Below are 25,276 nucleotides of genomic sequence, written 5' to 3'. Positions count from 1 at the left end.
TGGCCTAAAGAGGAAAATAACTAGCCTCATGGAGATCCAAGAGGTTGTTGATTTTTTCAGTCTGGAAAGCTTGCGATTTGCCCACAGCAGCCATAACAAAGTGTTTTCTCTTTCAACTCCGCTGTACAGTTAAGATCGTTATTTTGTTACAGACGTGCAGCCTTTTGAAAATATTGTTTCGCCTGCAGTAGGCTGAGGCAACCCGCATCCATCTCACAAGTCCATATTCATAGAGAGAGAGAGGAGAGAGAGAGAGAGAGAGAGAGAGAGAGAGAGAGAGAGAGAAGAGAGAGAGAGAGAGAGAGGAGAGAGAGAGAGAGAGAGAGAGAGAGAGAGAGAGAGAGAGAGAGAGAGAGAGAGAGAGAGAGAGAGAGAGAGAGAGAGAGGAAAGAGAGAGAGAGAGAGAGAGAGAGAGAGAGAGAGAGAGAGAGAGAGAGAGAGAGAGAGGGGGGGGGGGTATTTTGTGGTATTTTGAAAACAAAGTCTAAAACTTACCCTACCTGAAATAATCCATTTTACAGAAGATCTCTTTGTTTTTGATGTAGCAGCTGCCGTGTTGCCGCAGTGACGTCCTGCACACGGAACACTCCAGGCAGCGCACGTGCCAGATCAAGTTGTTCACCTGCAAAACACCATGTAGGCTCGTGTCAAATATGATAACAGCCTGCTGCATGGTCACTACTTAGAGGGCAATTAATTCATACTTGATAATAGCCTATTGATTATTTTTGTATTAAGAATTTATTTGTAGTGCTAGATTAGGCTACATAAAAAATGTCATGTTCGAGTTTGCGGAATAGCCTCTCAAGGCAGTTACAATTAGATTGAATTACACGCTTATTTGCAAAGAAATTGCAGACATAATATTGAACTCTCAATAAGAACACAAATATAAAATAATTTAGGAAGTCAAAATGTTCTCGGGATGTACAATTGAGATGTGGGACTGGGGTTTCTAAAGTCGGGGGTACGCATTTGTGGAGTAGAGTGTGGTCTATAAACCTAACAAAAGTGTAATTTTAAATTGCTCCATAGTTGTTAGTAACATGCCATCTATGTTGCCTTAACATTTTAGCCAATTATGGCTCTTAATCAATAGTGTTTGGCGAAACATTATAGCCTATAATTATAAACGCTTCCTCACAAATTGGACCATGAGTGCATGTAGGTTATTTAACAAAAACCTCAGCAATATAGCGCTTGATCTTAAAATATTACAGGGACCTCTGGTAGATGACATGTTTAGGTCTATTGATTTGATTTATTTTTCTAAATCAAATAGCATCGGCCATTTCAAAGGAGACGTTTCAAAACAAGAATATAGAAAACATATGTATAGGCTGTCTTTTAAATAGTTGAACATATTGATCTCTAAAATTAAATTAATGCCTAAGAAAATACAAGGAAAATAACCATATAGCTAGGTATGAGGAAAATAATATAACTATTTTCAATTCAGAGTTCTGTGCTTTAAACATGTATTTATTTATATTTAATATAATTCAAATAGAATGTGATATCTTCACGACAACAATCGTGGGAAAATATATAGTATACATAAATAAATACAATTAAATGATACATATATATTCTGATTTGTCTGCTCTCTATATTATGAATAGGTTATTAATTATTATTATCATTATTATACACTTAATGTTGTACTCATAAAGTCTCTGTTTTGTCATCTTAAACTAATAAAGATCATTTGATTAAATAATCTATAGCCGAATATTGTCGCTCAATTCTTATTGTAATATCGTCAACTTTAAAATGTAACTTTTATATTATAGAAGAATCATTAGGTAACTTAATTATTACAACCTGTACATAATAGACTTCTGACAACATTTCGAATTTCGGTTTTTAGCCGCTTTTGGCATCAATACAAAATGAGTGGGTTTGCCTTGCACTCAATGCAGACAGCAGTCAGTAGCGAACTAATGATCTTCGCACTTTCATAAACACACACGACATACACACGCGCGCGCGCGCACACACACACACACGCACACACACACACATACACACACACGCGCGCACACACTCACTCACACACGTTTCCTGTGTAACACCCAGTTGTGCGCATGCAAGCTGGGCTGTTTTGGTTGGAATTTGGAAGCACGCGAGCGCACGCGACGCAAGCCTGGGCGTTGGTTTGGACAGTTAATTCTGGAGAGAGTAAAAACCCATAATAACATCTCTATATTGTGTTGTGGTTTACCAAATATATTTGTCATTTATCTCGGCTTTTTTATATTTTAGTTGGACTTTTTGGTTCACCTTTTGCATAAAGCATTCAAGCTTGCATTTTATAGGGTGATATTAATAAACATTATTTGATGTGTGGAATTTCCAAATGTGTTTTTAATTTGTAAAATGGCTATAATGTTTTATAATGTGAATGCCATGCCCATTTTGCTATAGATCTATCCTAAAATACATTTAGCTCGGTTTGCTTACAGCCTACAGGCGGGCCGTCATATAAGCCTATTCTAGTTTAAAATCCCTCTCCGCCCTCTCCCCCCGCTCACCTTGAGCAGGTATCGGTCCAGGATCTCCAGCCCGCAGCTGGCGCACAGGTTCTTATCGGCGGACTGTAGCGAGCTGGCGGTGGAGGAGGGAGAGCACGCCGAGGGGGTGGAGGGGGGGCTCGGCGAGGAGCGCGGGCAGGCCTCCCGCTTCATGTTGGACCGCTGGGACTCCCCGTCCGAGTGAGACTAGAGGACGAGACACATTTACATATCACACCTTTTCTCAAGTAGCCGACGTGTTCCTGGAGAAAACGTGCACGCTTATATAATATACCGACAACGTTATGCAGAGGTCAATTAGCTGTGTGGCTATGTTTAATTATTTGGCCTAAAATATGTTGAACATGTGTGTATCCATCTAAAGGATAACGTGCAGTGAGTCTCGAATATGTCAATAGTTTCAACGCGATACTTTGAAAAACAACATTAAAAAACATATAAAAAATGAATGAATAACCTCATAAATCATTACCCGCCATTAGGCCATTCATTCCCAAATTAATTCCATGCGGAGATTGACTCAACAAGGTTGCCGAGTAGCTATACCATCCCGTGTCGTGTTATAATGCAGCAGCAGCGAGGCGCAGATCAACCACATCTTAAAAACCTTGGGCTGTAAACAGTCAGCCACCGGCCGCTTAGCCAGAGAGAGAGGCCTGGCCGAGCTGAAAACTGCTGTGCGCATTTGCTAATGAATCGAATTGTCTCCATCATTTACCAAAAAAAAGGGTGAAAAGGGTAAACTTCTCACCATTGGTGTGTGTTTAGTGTCCACGCAGCGCGAGGCTCCCGGTGTGTTGTGCTGCTCGGTAGAGATCACCTACAAGACAAGGCTCGGTCAAGATCAAGTCTCCATCATCACATCATGTCCCGCTGCATCCAGCTGAGCGACCGTCTGCTCCCCGAGGCTACTAGAAAGCCGCCCTAACAATACATTCGCTGTAAAACTAAGGGCCCCGTGCAACAAAAGGCACGTTTTAATGAAGCTATTTCAATTTGGATTGATTTTTCTCCTCTGTACTTAACCCATGCCTCATAAAGTAGTCGTATTTTCATCGCAATCCAGGATACAAGGGGTGGAGAGAGAGAGAGGAAAAAAACTACCTGCAATTACAGATAGCTTGAAATGCTGTGTTAAGAGCGACCCGAGTGTCAATTTCAGCTGTCAATCAAAAAAAAAAAGGCAACGGGCCACGCAAAGAATTGCACATTTGATTTTTAATGGTGGTAATTAAAATCTAATTCTTCTCGGGCGAATTGGAAACATCTCGAGAGGCTGCATGACTGCAAATCACACTATTCATAATCATAATAGAGCCACTTCACGGAGCCTGGCGCGTGCAGCTGATCTTAGTATACAACCAGTTCTTATGACATCACTTCTAAACAAAACTAAAACTCAACACAAACACTTTGAAGCGAATTCGTTCGGGCAAATGCAATGTTGACAGCAGTGGACAGAGGCGTCCGAGACTGATTTATATATCAAATCGGGAGCTAAAAAACGATTATTTCGGAAAATGTGGGATTTCTTCATGCAACAGATTACAGATATTGCATCACTGCAGACAATTATATTTCCACCTATAGACTAAATAAACACATCTAACCAGAATTAGAGTTGCTGCGCTTCACAGATTCAATACATTTTACGCACAAAAGTTGCGGTTCCCAGTCGGCAGTCACTACTACTGGTACCTGTTTCGTGGGGATTCCTTCGGATAGAAACTTATTTCCCTCTGGTAGAGGGGCCAACACCTCATTTTTCCAATACATGAACCCCGCTGGATTGCTACAGCCTTCAGGGTCTCCAAATTCAGCTTCTGGATTCAAGTGATGGTGATGAACGTTAAAACTCCTCGTCCTCTGTTACTTCTTGATCTCCCGACTGCGGGCGCAGAGTGTGGTGTTTTTTTCTTCTTGGCTGCAACATATGACGGCCTCCGTGCCAATTAACGCACATATAACGATATCAAACCAAGTTCTACTGTGGCTGTGAAGAGGCGACAAGAGCTATAGCCTGGTTGCTCGCTGTTCTCCAGAACGCCTTATTTAGAACAGCAAGAATTCTTCCTGCCACTTTCCCCTCCCTCCCCCTCTCTCTCTCTCTCTCTCCCTCTCCCTCTCTCTCTCTCTCTCTCTCTCTCTCTCCCTCTCTCTCTCTCTCTCTCTCTCTCTCCTCTCTCTCTCTCCACTTTTTAGGACGGAGCTCTTTGGGACGGAGTCGCTGTCGCTGACTACAGGAAGTGAATCAAATTGAGGGGTTGGCAGGTTTTTACTCCCAAATCTCCACGAGCGCAAGATGAGGATTGTAAACGCGCGGCGAAAATACTTGCTACAGAGCTCGCGGCAAGGCAAGATACAATACTTGCTACAGAGCGCGCGGCAAGGCAAGATACAATACTTGCTACACTACAGAGCGCGCGGCAAGGCAAGATACAATACTTGCTACACTACAGAGCGCGCGGCAAGGCAAGATACAATACTTGCTACACTACAGAGCGCGCGGCAAGGCAAGATACAATACTTGCTACACTACAGAGCGCGCGGCAAGGCAAGATGAAATACTTGCAAGGCAAGATGAAATACTTGCTACAGAGCGTGCGCGTGACAAAAAGCACCGCATGTGTCAGTCTCTGGTCTGAAGTGTGTCCCCTGGCCTGCCCTATAGTTAAAGGGGCAGGGTGAAGAACACAGTTTGGTATACGTGCGTGAGAAGGGTGGACTGTTATGGAACAGACGTGACAGTAACTTTCTCAAGAGAACCATATAGCATGGCATTTAAAGCGGACGGACCGTCCGAAGGCATACCATTTAAACTGCCATGCAGAAACAACTCATATCTCGTCCGAAAATACTTGCAGGAATACATACATTACATATAGCTCAAAATTCGACAGAATAATGTATAGTAGCGTAAAGCACAAACTCTGAAATTGGCTCTTTACCAGCTGTTCAATTATTCAAGGGTCATGTGTGTATTATTGTCACAAATAAAAGTGGGAACACCACAGCATTTGGTGTATTCGAGTGGATAACATAAGTCGATTGCGCTTTCCTCGTGGATGGTGCCATTAGTGAAATCAAAGCCCAAATGTGGCCATAGACTCATCTGAAACAAAGCGTCTGCGACTAATTCCTATAGTATAGGCCAATCAAATGTACTCTCTTTTCTGGACTCTTTTTGTATCACAAACAGTACTGTATTTGCAAATCTGGTATGTCATAAATGTATAGATGTAGCAGTACTGTCTATCTGTATGTCATGTATGTCATATACGTTACGATGAATTGAAAATGGGGGACCGTGATGTAAACAAGACGAAAGTCTTTCTCTGCATCCCCATCAATTGTATGTATTGAGCTGTACTGTACTGTACCCATTCTGCAATCTGTTAATACAGTTTTCAATCAATCAATCAATACTAAATCCGTTTTAATTATGTTGGCATGCCAGGGATAGTAAAAAAAAAAATGTTCAAAAACTAAAATGACCTCCACTCACAAAACAACTCCCTACAAAATAGGCAAACGTTTTAAATGTAAAATGTTATTTATATCTATTTTATTATTTAATTATCGTTTATTGGCTTAAAAAAATAAAAAGATAAGACCCACAGCATCTCGACGCATTTTATATCTTCGTTGAGAAACCGTGCTGCTGCTTTACACTATAGACCCAATGCTTCAATTTAAATCGGGAAATGTATTAAAATTACACTGTAAAAACTGGGATTGGGGTTAATTGATATTTATTAAATAATTATTAGTAACCTATACATAATAAACAAGACCGTTTGAAACAATTGAATAAAATTAGCTGATAGTTAAAAAATGACCAGATGACGCTCAGTTTTTACAGTGTAGCTCTGAAATTATAAGGCAAAAGGGAAAGCTAATTTGAATATTTTTTTATATAAATAAAGAAAAGTCTATTTTTTTTATTCTTCACAACGAAGTTTATTGATAACACACAGTTTGAGACTTAAATTACAAAATCATTATGGTTCAAAAGGCTTGGATGTTGCTTATAGACTATACAGACAGGAGCTATAGGCTTTAAATATTGTTCTTGACTCTCATATATCTGCTAAAACACATCCGAGATGATGTGCTATACAGCTGATGTGCTATACAAATAACGTTTTTTATCAATCATGTGCAGAAATTACACCAGTCAGTCAAACGGCCCCTTCTTAGAGAAATATTGACAGGTTGGAGGAAATATGTTGTTTTGCTCCAGGACACACATTTTAATCCTTTCAGATAATAATTTCGAGAATTGAACATTCTAATCAAGATATTGGTATACTATGGCTGCTAATAAGACTTATATTCAACAAGCACAAATAGGCTATGCCGCCGGCAACTTTCAGGGAATGTAAAATGGGCAATACTGCAGTCAGTATATGATCAGCAATGATTGTTTCATCACACTTCCTCATGGACCACTGTGTTAAATCCTTGAGTGTGTCCCGTTTAAACCATAAATCAGTGAGGTCAATATTGGCCTGTGTTGAAAAACTGCCGATGTATCATACCTTCTAGATCCTGCCAGTTATCCTCATTGGCTTTATTTATTCCACAATTACCATCCAGTATCTACTGCAGGCAATGGGCTACTGCCGTCCCTTGTTGCTTCAAAAGGACATCCATCTGTCATGGCTCTATAGCAGCGTTCATTCTGACTACCAACTGCACAGTTTGGATAGAACCAATCTCAGAAATAGGCTGCATGAAATAAATTATTTTCACTATAAACATCTGAATTATTTTTTCTGATATATATATAACGATATCTGTCCAATTATGCAAAATCACAAGATAAACAATACAATCATGTATTGAACTGCATGATATTGTAACACTTACAACAAAACAAAAAAGTATTTATGTATATATAATTATTATATCTTTTTTCATATACTCAAATATGGAATATGACTGGACTGGACTGAGAAAATAATGCGGTTCCGAGTATAGGATTGGGCAATAATTCTATTCAGATATACAGACACAAACTTGTCCAGAATAGAGACTTCTCGTTTAAAATGTTGAGGTTTTGCAGCTAAATAACCACAAACGTGACACTCTGGTTCAGTTTGGTTTCTCCTGATTCTGCTCTGCAGTTATATGTTTGATATATAATGGCATCACTGCTGTCAGATGAAAAATATGTATCAGTCAGTAACCTTTCAGGAATTTATAGCCCATTAAAAAAAATTAAAAACAAAAGCAATTACCTTCAAATGACACCCATATTTTTAAACTAATGGCTTTTGAGTATATAGGCCTACATTTAGTAATCATCAAATCGGCTCAGTAGTACATATACGGTAATGTAAACCTTCAATTGAAAACCGTAAGGTAACAAATAATGGATTTAGATCATAGCAATATTCAGTATTTAGTGAATGCCTTCTGAGTCTCTTGGTGTTTGTCTCCTTACAAATGAGATGCAGATGGTTTACAAGAACAATTTACAAGTCAGCCTTTTCCGACCTGCCCAAGTGACATCCCTTGATATGAAAATGGGCTCCCTGGAAATAAAAGTACTCCCTGGAGTAATTTGTTCATTATTTTGAACCAAAAAACAACTGCAAAGAAGCCTTTGTGAGAGCGAGGCTTGCAGCAACATTTTTGCCCCCATTAAAAATCTAAACATCGGTTAGCTACAATATGAAAAATGCTGGGATTACAGGGGTTTCTTGAAGCTCCTCTATAGGGGGTCAAAAGGTTGGAGAACCCCCCTGATTTACAAGGTGTTGGAGAACCCCCTGATTTACAAGGTGTTGGAGAACCCCCTGATTTACAAGGTGTTGGAGAACCCCCTGATTTACAAGGTGTTGGAGAACCCTGATTTACAAGGTGTTGGAGAACCACCTGATTTACAAGGTGTTGGAGAACCCCCTGATTTACAAGGTGTTGGAGAACCACCTGATTTACAAGGTGTTGGAGAACCACCTGATTTACAAGGTGTTGGAGAACCCCCTGATTTACAAGGTGTTGGAGAACCCCCTGATTTACAAGGTGTCCGACTGCATCTCGGTGTTGAAGAGCAAGTGGACAATAAGAGCGAGGAACAACACAACCTCTCATCAACAGAATGTCAGGAGGGATGATTAGTTTGTATCCAAGGAGGAGATAAAGCATTGAATCACGGCGCTCAGAGCAATACAGAACAGGAACAAATAATTAGGAAAAGAACAACACAAACACATTTATAATACATGATCATTAAAATGTATTCGACAAATAATTGAAAACAATAACAGATTGCAGGGTGGGGAGGGGCCCGGGGGGTAATATCAAAAACTCTACACACCACATGAGTCAGTTAAAAAGAGTTTGGTTGGAATTGTATAAAAATCACGGGGGGGGGGTTAACCCCACTGGGGCAAAGAGACAGAAAAAAAACACGAAAGGATTAACACACAAAAAAAACAGGAGGAAAGATCCTTTAGGGCCGTGTATCTATCAGAGTGGTTTATTATCTTCCAAACACTAGCATCGCAGGAGATCTGTTACAAGTCTATGTGCCCCGGTCTCAGAAAACGAGAGCAAACGCACACCGTTGGCGGTAGCTGGCAGGGGGCGGGGGGGGAAGTCCTGTGGGCTGTTTCTCAGGTTCGTCAGGTAACTGTATCAAGAAATAACGTGTCAACGTTTTGTTCATAGAGATCATTTGTCGGTATGGCAACAAAACAAAAAAAAAGATAGCAGAGATCCAATTTCACAAAACGAAGAGAATTTACACAGAATTGTTTTTCACAAATATCTGGCCGGGCGAGTCTGCTTCTTAAAATACCAACCCTGGTTAGCAGACCGCAGAATGCCACTCTCTGAAATCAGACGCTAAATATTACGCCATATAAGTACTGCCTTGTGAAAATAAGTGGACCTGTCTTAAACGGGACATTAGGCTTGTTGCGTGCAAACCAAAATGCTACATATCCATAAAAAAAATAAAATCCCCAAAGTTCCTTACTCAGTATCTCGAAAATACAAATCCATGGCATCAAAATAAAATTATTTTGTAAGGAAACTTGTAAACCATAATAGTTTTGATTGTAGGTCAGCGATCGCTTTGAAAGAACACACATTTTCAAATCTTGGATATGTAATTTTGGAACAAAAAGTCTTTAATTTAGATTTCTAAATAAGGCAACATGATTACCTTGAACAATGTGAACACAGCTCAGGGTTGATGTTTTCTTTTTTTTGGGGTTGATTATGATTATCATGAACTTTAGATCTCTATAAGAGTCTGATAACAGTTTGAAAAGGGATACATCAACCATAGCAGTTAAGCACGGGTGGCAGACTGGGGGGGGGGGTAAATAATACCAAACAGCATCAATAACATCTAATAATAACGTAAAAACATCCTTGAAAAGACTTTTCCGTGATTTCCTGGCACGGTGTGTAACTGAGTCGAGAGCCATCCATTCGCCCACAGAGTCCAACAGCTGTCCATCTGGCTCTCGGATTATTTCACCATCTCAAATAATGTCTTCCCCCGATTTGGTGTGTATGTGTGGGCAGAGGGGGTAGTGGTGGTTGTGATGATGATTCCAGAGAGGCAGGGAGGGAGGGAGGGGGGAGAGAGAGAGAGAGAGAGAGAGAGAGAGAGAGAGAGAGAGAGAGAGAGAGAGAGAGAGAGAGAGAGAGAGGGGAGAGAGAGAGGGGAGAGAGAGAGGGGAGAGAGAGAGAGAGAGAGGAGAGAGGAGAGAGGAGAGAGAGAGAGAGAGAGAGAGAGAGAGAGAGAGAGAGAGAGAGAGAGAGAGAGAGAGAGAGAGCGAGAGAGTGGTGGTTGTGATGATGATTCCAGAGAGAGGCAGGGAGCGAGAGAGCGAGAGAGAGAGAGAGAGAGAGAGAGAGAGAGAGGGAGAGAGAGGGAGAGAGAGAGAGAGAAAAGGGAGGTAGAGGGTCATCTTCTAAACTTGCGGAAGGGTCTGCTCTGGTTGCCATTGTGGTGGTGGGATTTAGAGTAGGGCTCCCAGCGCTTCTTCTCCGGAGGCTTGTTGTAAACGTAGGCTGACGGGCCGCCATACTCCTCATCCGGGTTCTCCTCCATCATCTGCAGCTTGGCCTCGATGGCTCGGATCTTAGCGCTCGTACTGTGGAGGGGGGAGAGGGGAGCGAGATTATTAGTAGTAGGCAAGTAGTAGAGAGAGAGAGGGGAGGAGGAGGAGAGTGTGGAGAAGCCACTGTGTGATATAGACAACTCTTTGGGAGAGACAGAGTAGCACTAGGGGAAAGAGAGACAGAGGGGGAGATGTTAGCACTTGTACCGGGGAGAGGGAGAAAGATACAAGAGGAGGGGGAGGAGGAGAGATTTCAATACTCATACTGGAGGGAAAGAGGAGAAAATAGAGATAGATTAAAACTAGTACTGAGGAAGAGAAGACGACACAGAGCGGGGGATTTTTAGCATTTGTACGAGGAGGAGAGATAATGTGATTACTGAAAGAGAGAGAGAGAGAGAGCGAGAGAGAGAGAATCTTAGCCTTTGCACTGCAGAGGGGAAGGAAAGAGATATACAAGTACTTGTACTGTGAGAGAGTGGAGAAAGGGATTCAAGAGAGGGGGCATCAGTAAAGAGATAAGCAATGACACACAGGCTGGCTGAAAGAAAGAGAGAGAAAGAAAGAAAGAGAGATGGAAATGGAGGATAGAGAAAGGGGCTGCCAAAGAAAAGTGGTAAACACTAGAAAAGTAAGCTGAGAGAGAAAGTTGAGTCATTCATATCTTTTACTCTTAGCACCTATCTATCTTCTATCCTCTTCCTGTGAAAACCCTGTTGCCCTCTCCTTCAACGACTCTCCCCCACCTCAGACCCCTAGTGAACTGAGCGCAGAGCAAACTGTGACCTGTGTCAGAGTCCTATGAGGCAGGAGGGAAGAGGGGAAACAGAGTGTTTATGTTGCAGCTCTTCCTCTCCTTCCTCGCCCTCCTCCGCACACGCCGTGGTTTTGAAGTTTATACTAAAAGCGAAGTGTGCAGCTTTTCCTGAGGAGGAGCCCTTCAAGGCCTGCTGCCACACGCATACACACACACACACACACTGTGTACGACTGTCTAACGCTAGTTAACACTCCAAGTGCAAGAGGCCTAAGAGTGCACCTTTTAAGTGGGTTACCTGGTGAATCCATGTATTTGTGTGCATGAGAAAGAGTGTGTGTGTGAGTGTGTGCAAGAAAGACAATGTGCATTTATGTGTGAGTGAGACGATGTGTGCAATACACCCGTGTGTCCATGAGATGAACAGAGAGGTGTAGTCAGAAATGAGCCATCTATGATGAGTGTGAGTGAGTGTGCGAACATGCGCGTGTGTGCATACGTACAGTATGAGTGTGTGTGTGTGTGTTCATACATAGAAGTGCAGTTTGAAGTGGGACAGCAACAGTGAGAGCACCTTCAGCTGGTCTCTACACAGAGGGCCATTGATCCTGATGGTTGGTGTTGTACCGGAGCGCTCGCCTCCTCATGTATGTGAACGAATAGGGTGTGTTGCTGCATTTCTGGCCAGTTCATACAAAAATGTTGGAAAGATAAAATGGATGCCATCGCCAAACATGAGTCAAACAGCATTATTGGTGGTCAGAACGGCTGGAAGACTGGAGAGCACGTTCTCTCAGCATAGCCACGGCGACTGTCCACTTTGTTAAAAAACCTCAGGAGGTGTACGGCTCCGTGCTCAGACCCTGCGCGCAATCACTCAGGCTGCAATTAAGTAACAGCATCGTTGATGAAGTATCAAACAGCCCTAAGAGCTTTTCGGCTCAGACTCAGAATCCCCCTCTTATTATCCATAGACCTAGGGAAGACATACATCCCCTGAATGCCCTATGTCTCTAGTTTGTGGTTGTAAAGTGTCATGAGACTGATTATCCTAGAAGTCACAATAGGTAGTTGTATACAGTGAGGTCAAGTACATTGAAATAGCTATTATGGGGACTAATGACTAATAATGGGGACAGGAAGTTTCCAGTCATACCCAATTCATGCAATTCCAATTCATGCAACAGTGTACAGTACCTGAGGTTGTTGGTTTGTACAGGGCCCTCCTCTGCTGTACTGCATGAAGGCTCCAGGCTGGGAGGCACGCTCTTGTCACCGCGGAAACCCTCAAACCTCTACAGAACAAGAGAGGAGCGAGAGAGGAAGAGCCACACACACACACAGACAGACAGACAGACAGACAGACAGACAGACAGACAGACAGACAGACAGACAGACAGACAGAAGGAAATATAGAGGGATCCACACACAAAGTGATGAAAGGATGGATGGACGGAGGCATGTAAACAGAGGAATCCAAATGTAGACACAGATCGGATGGAGGGATAGTTGGATGGACAGACGTACAGACATAGATGGGTAAAGGAACAGAGAACAGAAGCAAATACAGACAGAACAGCGAAGGGACCAAAAGAAAACAACAACAACAACAAAAGAAATAGCCCAACAGGAGAGGGGCATATGGAAAATCAGTCAGTCGGTCAGTCAGTCAGTCAGTCAGTGAAACAGGTGAAGAAAAAGAGAGAGGAGGACAAAAAAAACAAGGTAACCCGTCAGTCAGAAGTTTACAAACCAAATCTCTTGATAAAGAATGAGAGCAGTTTTCTGGAGAATGAACTACAGCTCCCTCCCACATAGAGCAAGTACACGTAAATTGGGGGGAAAAAACTATTACTTAGACAAACTGAGCTCAGCAGCAAGTTGACAAAACTGCTGAATAGTAACCGTGTTCCGACACAGACCCCATCTTGGGCAATTTCACCCATAATACAACTGAACAAACCCCCCCCGAGAAAGATTTTCACTAGTCTTTCAGTTCAAGTTGTAATTATATGTTTTGATTGATTCTATGATTTGAATTGCTATCCACTAGGTCTACAAAATAACTAAGAGACTTGAAAACTGGAACATCGTACAAAACAAGCATGTTGCTTCTATAAGGCTTTAGGCCATTAAATATTCAGATTTTCACGATGTCTCAGAGCCATATTTACTAATTAATAGGTCGATTTAAAAAATAACGTTAAGCAGAACGTTATGAATGGACTGGTGTTGCCCTCTCTCTGATGTGCAAATTCATGCCAACAAGCCATGGACGCTTGAAAAAAAGTGTTGAAACCCTCACCTAATTGACCTACCTCAAACCCGCCCTCTTTTCTTGATTCTCCAATCAATTAGTTTGTCCAAGGGAAGCAACGGTTGTGATTGGAGGATCAAGAAAAGTGGGCAGGGTTTGAGGTAGGTCAATTAGGTGAGGGATTCAAGACTTTTTTTAATCACGACATGATTGTAGTCTGAAGGGTAGGCTACAAAGTTAGAAAAAAGGGAGGCTTTTTAAGTGGTGCACAAAGGAGGCAGAAAAGGCCATCGAGGCTCTGCTTTTGTTTTTAAGTGGTTCCTCAAAAGGCAGGGGGAGGCAAGACGCAGAACGCAGACTGTACTGCCTACATCGTTTCCCGGAGGGGGAAGCATCAGTTGTAATTGGAGGATCAAGAAAAGGGGCGGGTTTGAGATAGCCAAATTAATGTAGTTTCGTGGACACGTAAACACGAAACAGGCCATGATACGGGCACGCGTTAATTAACTAATCAACAAGATTATGCATATTAACTCGTTTCGCATTAAACTGTCCTGTAAAACTCTGGTCAGAGACCCGAACCGAGCAGGACGGCCGGGAACTGTTTATCTTACAGCCACCCGCTCTGGGAGAGAGAGGGGGGGGGGGGGGACACGACACATAGTGGGAGCAGCTGAAGAGCAACAGCATGCGTCTGTCTGTGTTCATTCTTCCTCAAAACCACCTCCCAAACACCTCCACATGGCAGCAGCAGCATGCTCTCTCAACCTGCGGAGAAGAAGACAGGAACAAGAGGACAGGTGTCACCGGAATGCTTTGCTCCCGAGTGCCACATGCAAATACGGTATTGTCCTCCTAATAACGGCGTTATGAGTGTTATTATTCTAAATTGCTGAAAGGAGCATACGCACTCAGACACACACAGTATGTCTTCACGTGTCTTTATGGAGCGTCCAAAACATAATGAATAACATGTACTGTATGTCCCAGAATAGGGTTAAAACAATGACCATTCAGGCCCAGGACCCTTCCCTTCCAGCTGTTCCTACCGGCAAGGCAGCTTGAATTCACAGAGACACAGACTGCCGGACAAACACAACACACTGTATCTGGAAGTACGCAAGCCTCGTTATTACACGGCTTTGTTGGAATACTCCGATTCTGATTGGTCAATGAGTGCATTCTTGTCGCATAAAGCTTCTGAATAACGGAGCGCTACGTCACGTCATCGAATGAACGCCTCGTGAAAACAGTTGTTAATGGGATACTGCAGACTAGGGCTGTCCTCTCAGTCCACCAGTAGTCATAGAATTTTGTGGACTAATCGATTAGTTGGTTTAATCAATTAAATGTCATGCTTACCAGAGAATCTCATTCAGCATGGAAAAAAGCATAGAAAACGACTAATGTTATTGACTAAGTCTTGGTGGACTAAGAGGGGACAGCCCTACTGCAGACAAACACTTGGTTCTGCTGGACAGAAGCATGTAATGAACCCATTTTCCTGATAAATATTGAATGTAAAATAATGAATGTCTTTGGTAAATAGCCGTGTAATAAGCATGATAATGTACAGAACGTTTACTTAAAAGCACAGACCAGGGAATTATCTCCTGGTTCTGTGGTATGAGGCACCCTATCAGTACAGGTACACCTCCATTAATTTCCCTTGACCGCTGATCTTTATTCTCCTCATATCGCTACAAAACACATTTCAACGAGCAGATGACTAACTCACTATAATGTACTATACAACTTAAACTACAGCGGCGAAAAAGAGGTAATCATGATCAGAGTCAGGGAATCATGAGTTTGCGATTCCAACAGTGTGTTCCATCGGTTGTTTTGACTACGGTTCTTGAAGTACCATATTTATAGCAATGTTAACACTAAAGTGAACGGGCACTACCACGTCACAGTCGACCAATATGGTGGTGAAGTGAATACGACTAATTTACCCCTTTCACAGGATAATGATTCCACTTGATTCAGGCGTGCCAGCATTTACAGTACAATACAGCATTTAGTGTTAGACTAAGACTCCCAAGATGCAACACTGAACGTCACAGGAAGTCCTTCATTCAGACTTCCATCAGACTTTATAACGCATCACTGTGCCTCACTGCATCACTGAGCACAGGGTGACAGCACAGTCTGGCATAATCTTCCTGGACCTTTACTTTTAAATCGACACTTTACAATTGTACACTTATTACTGTACATTATACTGTATATTTTATATTCTAGAATGTATATACATACCAGAATGTATATCCCGGACCGTATTTTATTCATATTCGTGACTTTTGTTTTTGACTACCTAAATGTTTACTGTTTAAGGTGTAATATTATGTATACACATATGTATGTATGTATGTATGTATGTACCGGTATGTATGTATTTATTATTTGTTCTTTTTATTTTCCATTTATTTTCCGAAAATGAATGAATGAACGCATAAATTAATAAATTAATTAATAAAGTTTGGCGGTGAAGACCCTTCCGCCCTGGACAACAGCAACCCGTGATGCACTCTGCAATAGACCCTGAGGTATCCAGCATCTGGCTATTAAACTCAGGCCACACAATAAAGTGCCGTTTATGACCACATACAACATTTTAACATGAAATATATCAGACCGACCCCCCCTCCCTTGTATAAGGTTTCGTTCTCGTTTCTCTTGAATGGGTTCTGCTAGCTTTATGTTCGCTCTTAACATTGGTACAGTATAATGTGCGAATACGGTCATTCATACCATGAGCAAAACACACCACACTCGCCACAACAACATCACCACCTACCAGTAGCCAAAACCAAGAAGAGTCATCATGGATTACATGATGGGTTTTTTGTTCTTGATTTATTGTGATGTTTCTTCTTGACTTGTTTAACACTTTCATTGCCAGCCATGCGGTGCGCCTTACCCCCCTTGAATGCCACCACCCACTTCAATGATAGAGCTCTCATATTTGCAAACGCATAAACTATGTCTTAAATTATGGCTGTGTGTCTAATCTGGCCGTCGCTTATCAATGACTTGTTTGCAGTCAACATTGTCGAAACGGATTTTTATTTTTATATCAGTTCATTTCCGTTTTATACCATTTTGAAAAGCGCTTGTTTCAGGAAAATATAAAGATTCTGTGATAATCGGCCTTTACTGGAATATTCTGGAATACAAAAAAAAACGTTGTAATTTTTCGGCCTATTTATGAATAGTTTTCAAATAAACGCTAGATTATCGATAGTATATGTGTACTTATGCACGCTATAGAAGCGAGCTGAAAAATCGATTCTCTCATTTCCTGATCAGCACACACACACAGGGCACATGTTGATATCTCTGTGAAAAAAGCTCTGATTATCCTAAGACTGGTAAAATAGATTCCTTACCTCAGATCAGATGTTCTCCAAAAAGATTATTCCAATTCCTGATCGCCATTCCAAATATCGATCGCGTTTATTGATCCAACGCTGGGTACTGGAAATATGTATTCCACGCTGTTCTGGGGCTCGGCAATGAATCCGATCCTCTCGGGTGACCTGCCCGAGAAGTAAAATGAGGAAGCAGGATTCCCCCCCCCCCCCCCCCCCCATGCGTTTCATTCAATCCATTCCAAAGGGGTGCAGTACCACAGGGAGACGATAGGGGTGGTATTTTCCCAATGGAGCTCAGAGAGAGTTTGCAGCACTAACGTGATTGATGAAATATGAATTCAAATCGCTAATAAAAAAAAACGATATCTCTCATTGTTGGCAATGAACGGTCGGCATTAACAAACGAGATATCTCGTCATTGGCATTGAAAGTGTTAAAGAAGACTTGTCCGGCCCATGGGGACATTAACTTGTGATTGTGGGCTTTACAAATACATTTGATTCAATTTGATTTGATTAACATTTCAAACAAATCTATTATTTCTTTCACCCTACTGTTGCACTTTGATTACAAGCAGAGCAATATGACTGAAATGTAACTGTACTGTACGCCCATCTATACGGTGACTTGTCCTGCTACTTGTGTTGTTGTCTCAGAGAGGCAGCAGTATCGACCTTGACCTGGCGCTACTGTCTGTGTGTCCAAGTGTAAGTGTGTGTGTGTGTGTGTGTGTGTGTGTGTGTGTGTGTGTGTGTGTGTGTGTGTGTGAGAGAGAGAGAGAGAGAGGAGAAGGAGAGGGGTGTGATACGTCCTCATACAGGATATCCCTCCCCCCGGTCAGCAGGCTGGCTGTCTATTGTTAGGAGACGAGCAGAACTGCTGGGGTTCCACGGCCTGTCATAAAGCGACCACTGTACTGATAACAGCTCCAAAATAATCCAAACAAGCGCATACCTCAGGGGTTTTCCTGCATATTTAAACCTATATCAACCCACAGTTTGCCACCATATTTGATCCTGACATATTAGGGTTCGACCGATGCGTTTCGTTCAGGACCAAAACCAGTGATTAATCCGATACATCATTCCCTACTAAATATTTCCCTTACATTCAAAATCTATTTCCCACACATCTGAACGAGTTACAATAATGAGTGGGTTCCAATGGGCTTCGATCACACCTAATTTATTGAATGCATTGCTTTCCAACAGAAAGTAGGGTATCCCGTTGCTGTTGCATTATCAGCATGTGTTTCGGCATTGGATTTATTGAAAATGCAATGAAAATTTATGTTATTATAACACTATAATCAAAGTCCTACCAAGCATCAGATAATGACTGATTAATGTTACTACTTGAGTCAATTCTGTTGAACAATATTCCAATACTAAAATATGATTTTCATCAAGAAAAACATCACATTTGGTCCAATGCCAGAGCGGTTTCTGTTTGAGGTACAGGACGTGTGCAGCACCATTAAATCAGATGCATCGCCAAGAGATATCGTCTCGCTTTATTTGCGTCAGTTTGACAATTGATAACTAACAAAACTGGCGCGAAGACACACTAGTGAGTTTGGTCTCAACCGTGGCATTGTTGACATTTACAAACACAAGACCATTTCTAAATGTAACCGATTCAATGTCTATAGGCTACAGAGCTCAGCATTCTATTTCTTTTTCATTGTGAAGGTATACCTATATTTGCTCCATTTCACCTGACTAAATTCTCGCTCAAGTTTAAATATTTTCAACTGTTCGTGCTGCGTCTGTTCACGTCTTTCACTTGACTTTGTATGCATTCACACGCCTCTGAATTTAGTTTCACATTGTATATGAACGGCTGGTTTCAAAGACATGGATTAAGGCGAGTCCTGGACGCGTGAATATTTTAGGCAACCAACTTGTGTTTAGCGTTTCTCTGATTGGCCACTACGCCCATGTGACCGCGGCAGCGCGAGAGAGCTGCAGCGCGGAAATAGGCTGTCTATAGCCATTCTCTAAGACAAACTCTAACCTTAACCAGCTCCTTAACAGCGCCTAAACTTAACCCTTCTAACCTTAACCAACTCCGAAACAATGCCTAACCTTAACCTTAACCTTAACCAACTGCGAAAGAATATTGCCATTCTCTAAGACAAACTCTAACCTTAACCAGCTCCTTAACAGCGCCTAAACTTAACCCTTCTAACCTTAACCAACTCCGAAACAATGCCTAACCTTAACCCTAACCATAACCAACTCAGAAACAATGCTTAAAGTTAACATGCCTAAACTTAACCGGCGAAAGAATGCATGTTAAAAAAAAAAAATCAAATCGAACTTGTCACCAACGGACCGCAGGATCCACAGCAAGGCGGCGCTACCAGTTGAGCTAGTTGTCGATGTTAAAAGAGGGGGGATTACTGCTACATAATGCTGCCGCGACAGAGCTCCGCGCTACGCGTGGCTAGACGCAAGTTGGGTGTGGCTAGACACAAGTTGGTTGCCTTTAATATTTAGGCGTCCTGGACAAATCTTTCCTCAATGAAGATCCCCCCCCTGAAAGCAACCTTTTAATCTAGGACCCGGCTAGATGTATCAAATGGGATTGAATACGACACTTACCTTTACCTGTGCATGTGCCCAACGCACTACTAACTTCTTGGACAAAGCCAGCTTTCCATTTAGACAGTGAATAGCCCTTTCAGCCTCCTGCAGATGCAAACACAAACACACACACACACACACACACACACACACACACACAGTAAGTGCTTAATTACAATCATAATCATAAATCAACATTGATGATGGCACCAGTGTCGTTAAATCATTAGTCTTCACAATGGAGAGATGACACACACAACAATAGGTGATGATGGATGAGACATCACCGAGTAGTGTGTATGTGTGTTTTACAGAGAGAAAGAGTTTTGATTATGATTGTAATGTGTACAATTGTAAGTGTCTTATCACTGTGTGTGTGTGTGTGTGTGTGTGTGTGTCTGTGTGCATACATTAGGGGCGCAAGATATCAACATTTTCAGTGTTCGGTTATTATAAGTAGCCTGGCAGCATATAATGCTATATAGAGGTTATTAATAGGGATGCTCGATATTGGCTTTTTTACCGATACAGATATTGTCCAACTCTCAATTTCCGATACCGATATCAACCGATACCGATATATGCAGGGTTTCCCCCCCCCAAAAAACGGAATAATTTCAGGTAATTAACATTACATATCTCTTGTTGTGGAATTAACACAACATTATGCATACTTTTGACAATAAATAAAATCAGAATTTGTTCTTACTTGCTTGCCTGGGTAAATAAAGGTTATAGAAATGTAAAAAAAGATTTTTTTTAATATCTTTTTGGAAAACAGATACAGATATTTTCCGATATCACATTTTAATGCCGATATCGGACGATAATATCGGTAGGCCAATAATATCGGACATCCCTAGTTATTAATAAATAGCCTTGCAGCATATAATGCTATATAGAGGTTATTAATAAATAATCTGGCAGAATAATGCTATATATAGGTTATTATTAATAAATACCCTGGCCAGTGGTGATATAATGTTATATCGAGATTATTAATAAATAGCCAGGCAGCATATCATGTTATATAGAGGTTATTAATAAATAGCCAGGCAGCATATAATGTTATATAGTGGTTATTAATAAGTAGCATAACGCTATATAGAGTTTTTTTTTTTTTTTTATATCTTTTTCCCCCCCTCCTTTTTCCGATTTTTCTCCCATCCCACTGTTAGTCGTTATGCCAATTCCCAACCCCCTTCCTGGTTGTTGCGCACTCCCCCCTACTGTTGGTCCGGGAGGCAGCGCAGATTCTCACCGGGAGAGTGTAACGTGTGGAAGGTCACACTACCTCCCTCCAGATCCTACCCACGCTGTGCAGGCGCCCCGACCGAACTGTAGGGGTCGCTGTCCACAACGCCCAGGACCCACCCATCAGCTTTCCCACCCCTAACACTGCCAATTGTGTTAGTATGAACGACCAGCCAAGCTGATAGCAACGCCGAGAGCTGGATTCGAACCCATCGTCTCCAGCGTTGATGGCGAGCGCCTTGCCCACTACACCACCTAGCCGCCCCTATATAGAGGTTATTAATAAATAGCCTGGCAGGATATAATGCTATATAGTGGTTATTAATAAATGGCTTGACAGGATATGCTGTGATACAGAGGTTATTCATACTTAGCCTGGCAGCTTATGTTATATAGAGGTTATTAATAAATAGCTTGACAGGATATGCTGTGATACAGAGGTTATTAATAATTAGCCTGGCAGCTTATGTTATATAGGAGGTTATTAATAAGTAGCCTGGCAGCATATAATGTTATATAGAGGTTATTAATAAATAGCTTGACAGGATATGCTGTGATACAGAGGTTATTCATAATTAGCCTGGCAGCTTATGTTATATAGGAGGTTATTAATAAGTAGCCTGGCAGCATATAATGTTATATAGAGGTTATTAATAAATAGCCTGGTAACATATAATATGCAGTAAGTATATAATGTTATATAGAGGTTATTAATAAATAGCCTGGTAACATAATATGCAGTATATAATGCTATATAGAGGTTAATAATAAATAGCCAGGTAACATATAATATGCAGTATATAATGCTATATAGAGGGTATTAACACTTTGAGTGCCAGCGACTTGTTATGTTGTTATTTCATGCCCCCCGTTGAGTACTGATGACGCGAATTGTCGTTTTTTTTATTTATTAGCGATCTGAATTCATATTTCATCAACGAGTCTCCCGTTGGTACAGCAGCCCCTCTAGGAGCTCCGATGGGAAAATGCCGCCCTCTATCATCTATCCCTGTGTAACTGCAGGCCATTCGATTACACTGGTGGATCTGTGGGGGGGGGGGGGGGGGGGGGGCTACTGGCTCCACTATGCTGGCGAGGGATCTGATGAAGAGGGAAGTGATCGCGAGATAGAAAGCAGCCTGGAATATATATTTACAGCAGCCAATAATCAATCAATAAACGCGATCGATATTTGGAATGGCGATCAGGAATAATCTTTTTGGAGAACATCTGATCTAAGGTAAGGAGTCTATGTTACCAGTTTTAGGATAATCAGAGCTGTTTTCACTGAGATAACAGCGAGTCCTGTATGTGTATATGTGTGTGTGTGTGTGCTGTTGAGGAAATAAGAGAATCGATTTCTCAGCTCGCTTCTATAGCGTGCATAAGTACACATATACTATCGATAATCTAGCGTTTATTTGAAAACGATTCATGAATAGGCAGACAAATGACAACGTGTCTAGTGTATTCGAGAATATTCCAATAAATCTTTCTATTTTCCGAAAATTTTTGAGAAAACAATAGCTTTTCGAAATACTATAAAAAGGATATGAACAGATTAAAAAACAATCCGTTTCGACAATGTTGACTGCAAACAAGTCATTGATAAGCGACGAGCAGATTAGACGCATAGCCATAATTTAAAACATAGATTATGCGTTTTTAACGCTATCATTGAAGTGGGTGGCGGCATTAAAGGTAAAAAGGAAAACACGGCCGGCACTGAAAGTGTTAATAAATAGCCTGGTAACATATAATATGCAGTATATAATGCTATATAGAGGTTATTAATAAATAGCCTGGTAACATATAATATGCAGTATATAATGCTGTATATAGGTCAATGAGACTAGCAGATACCCACAGACTGAGTTCAAGATAGTCACATTCTATTTCTATGGAATATACTGAATATTCCTTACACCTGAATATACAGAATAATCCCTATATCTGAAGAAGCCTTCTAAGTGAAGTGCGTTGTTTGATTGTGTTTCCATGTAGCCATTTTTGTGCCTTCTATCTTGTGTTTTCGTACTGATTTATGCTGTATTTCGTGAGTATTGGCACCCCTGGCGTGTTTACCTCTCTGGTGTGGAAGTTGACGAAGCAGTATCCTCTAGGCTGTCCCTCCATAGGACCAGACTTATGGAACAAGAAGTCAAACTGTTTCACCTTCCCAAACTTCTCCAGAAGCTTCACCAAGTGGTACCTAGAGAGAGAGGGGGGAGAAAGAGGGGAGAGAGAGAAAGAGAGAAGGGGGAGATAGAAAGACAAAGATTGGGGGGAGAGGGAGAGAAGGGGGTGTGAGATAGAGAGAAAGAGGAAGGGAGGGGATGGAGGGAAGTAAAAGGAGAGAGGAGGGAGGGAAGGGAGAGTTAATTAAATTCATAACGTTTACATGTTTGTTGGGTTTGTTGACGGCAGTGTTATTTAGATCAGGGAGGTGCCCCAGATGAAAAACCTTGGTCCACTTTTGTCCGTTCCGTGACGTCTGAACTGGGTCCTTTGTTCCTAGCTTATGGCCTCATATGCTGGATAATGACAAACTGGGAAAAAGAAAGGACCCCTACAGCTCCTCTTCCCATACTTATATAAGTAATCAAGAATATAACTAAAACAAAAAAGAATCATTCTGGTGGGCAGTACTGCAGCCTAGAAGCTGATAGCCATGAGGTGGAAACAACCTGAGAAACTCACAATGATTAATTGGTCTCTTGACACTACTGGATGACATTTATATGGAAATCTCTACTGCACGTGTGATTGGGGCCAGCATTGAGCTGTGGGTCTCAGCAGCAGAGAAAGTTAAAGCAACTATCTAGGAGCGGAGCAGGGATGTTGGTCCTGGGGGTCCAGGGGTCCTGGCGTGGGAGTGGGCAGTGGGGGAGGAAATGTCTTTTGTGGTGTCTGTAATAATATAATTTAATTTTGATTTTTATGTTCTGTATTTATTATTTGTGTTATTCTATTATTGTTAGTACTATTATTGTCCTGTGAAGTCCTGTCTATTATTATTATTATTATTATTATTATTATTGTATTGTGTGTTGTCATGTTTTGTAAGAGAAAAGAAAAAAATGTGATTAAAAACAAAAAGAATATGATTAAAACAGACAAGCCGATCGGACATTCCGATGACGTCCGACAATACATCCTTACTGTCAGAGTAAACATCGTAAAACTGACACACGAACGAGAGAGAGAGAGAGGGAGAGAGAGAGAGGAGCGCTCGCACTGTATTATTCACTCTTCCCCGTCTTCCCATCTGTACTATGAGGCCTTAACGAGAACGACAGGCTGTTCTCTCCCCGACACCTTTTTAGCAGCGGGCCGGGGGCCGGAGTGCCGGGCAGAGCGGCAGGCAGGGTGACAGTAAATCTCTTATTGAGACAATACAGAGGATACAGCGTCAGGACAATGAGAGAATAAAACTGAGGAAGCATCGAGTCCCTCCTGAGCAGTCGGCTCCACACAAACAACACTGGACTAGATATGCTGCTCAGTGTAAAGGTATGCAGGGTGTGCGTTTGTGTGGGCAGGATGGTGTGTGTGTGTGTGTGTGTAGAGAGGGTGTGTGTGTGTAGTTAGTAGCTACTTGTGTTCAGTTCTCATGCTTGTGCGTATGGATGGTTTGCTCTATACAGCAAAATATGTATGCGTGTGTGTGTGTGTGTGCGTGTGGGGAAGTAGTGACCAGCACAGAAGTCCTGGGAAATTGCGTCTTATGTTTGTGCAGTCAGGGCAGTGGGTTCAATGCCACACACAGGATCCATAAATATGATTAAATACCCGTCTATCCGCCTGAGGGAGAAAGCTAGTATAGACTTAGTATAGGTTAGTGTTGTCAAAAATATCGAAAAACCGATACATATCAATTCTGAATATTTAAAACGGTTTCGATACTCATTTCCCGCAATATCGATACTTTCTGCAGTATCGATACCAGCTGGCTTGCTTGCAGTCTTCTACCACAAGTTGTTGACAGACACACGCTGCTGCAGAGCACGCTTGCCCCTCCTCCTCCCCCGCAGAGACCCGTCTTGTCAACAAAGCATTAAACATTAAACCATTAACTTTAGTTGGCTCATAAATAGTCTGGCTCATAATATCAACAGCTGATTCGTTGTTAGTAACGTTACAGCTATTAGCTAACGTTAGCTAATCGTTCTTCCGTTAGCTTATGCTAGCTAGCTGGCCACCTTATAATTCACAATATAATTACTTCATGGAAAACGGAGTAACGTTAACGTTATGTCGAGTTCATACTACACTACACGTATGAACTCGACATAGCGTTAACGTCACCCCGTTTCCATGAAGTGTTTAATTAGCAGCAATCTTATTGAAAATGTAACGTTAATGCTCCAAGCATAGCTCCGCAAACCAGAAACCGGAAGCAGTCATGAAATTGTTGTA

At 41.7% G+C, this 25,276-nt stretch overlaps 2 protein-coding genes across 5 annotated transcripts in view; both read right to left on the bottom strand.

Annotated features, from left to right (window-relative positions):
* The window catches only part of lhx6a (LIM homeobox 6a), a 36,841-nt gene extending 32,227 nt beyond the window's left edge, over positions 1–4,614 (bottom strand). For 3 of the 4 annotated variants that reach the window (XM_084324064.1, XM_084324067.1, XM_084324065.1), the window contains exons 1-4: positions 4,233–4,614; positions 3,286–3,354; positions 2,535–2,720; positions 501–622 (exon numbers count right to left, since the gene is read on the bottom strand). In XM_084324064.1, the coding sequence (XP_084180190.1) occupies positions 501–622; positions 2,535–2,720; positions 3,286–3,354; positions 4,233–4,310 (455 nt within the window). In that variant the 5' untranslated portion in view covers positions 4,311–4,614. The remainder of the gene's footprint in view (positions 1–500; positions 623–2,534; positions 2,721–3,285; positions 3,355–4,232) is intronic. The other variant, XM_084324066.1, reaches the window with a different exon arrangement.
* A 5,727-nt stretch (positions 4,615–10,341) lies between these two features.
* rbm18 (RNA binding motif protein 18) overlaps positions 10,342–25,276 on the bottom strand; it is a 36,848-nt gene continuing 21,913 nt past the window's right edge. Inside the window, exons 3-6 of the mRNA XM_084324686.1 lie at positions 22,943–23,069; positions 19,628–19,708; positions 12,576–12,673; positions 10,342–10,654 (exon numbers count right to left, since the gene is read on the bottom strand). Of these exons, the coding sequence (XP_084180812.1) occupies positions 10,465–10,654; positions 12,576–12,673; positions 19,628–19,708; positions 22,943–23,069 (496 nt within the window). The 3' untranslated portion in view covers positions 10,342–10,464. The remainder of the gene's footprint in view (positions 10,655–12,575; positions 12,674–19,627; positions 19,709–22,942; positions 23,070–25,276) is intronic.

Source organism: Notolepis coatsorum (genome assembly GCF_963971535.1).
Source record: "Notolepis coatsorum genome assembly, chromosome: 11".
Taxonomy (NCBI): Eukaryota; Metazoa; Chordata; class Actinopteri; order Aulopiformes; family Paralepididae; genus Notolepis; species Notolepis coatsorum.
This window is presented reverse-complemented; position numbering and strand designations above follow the sequence as displayed.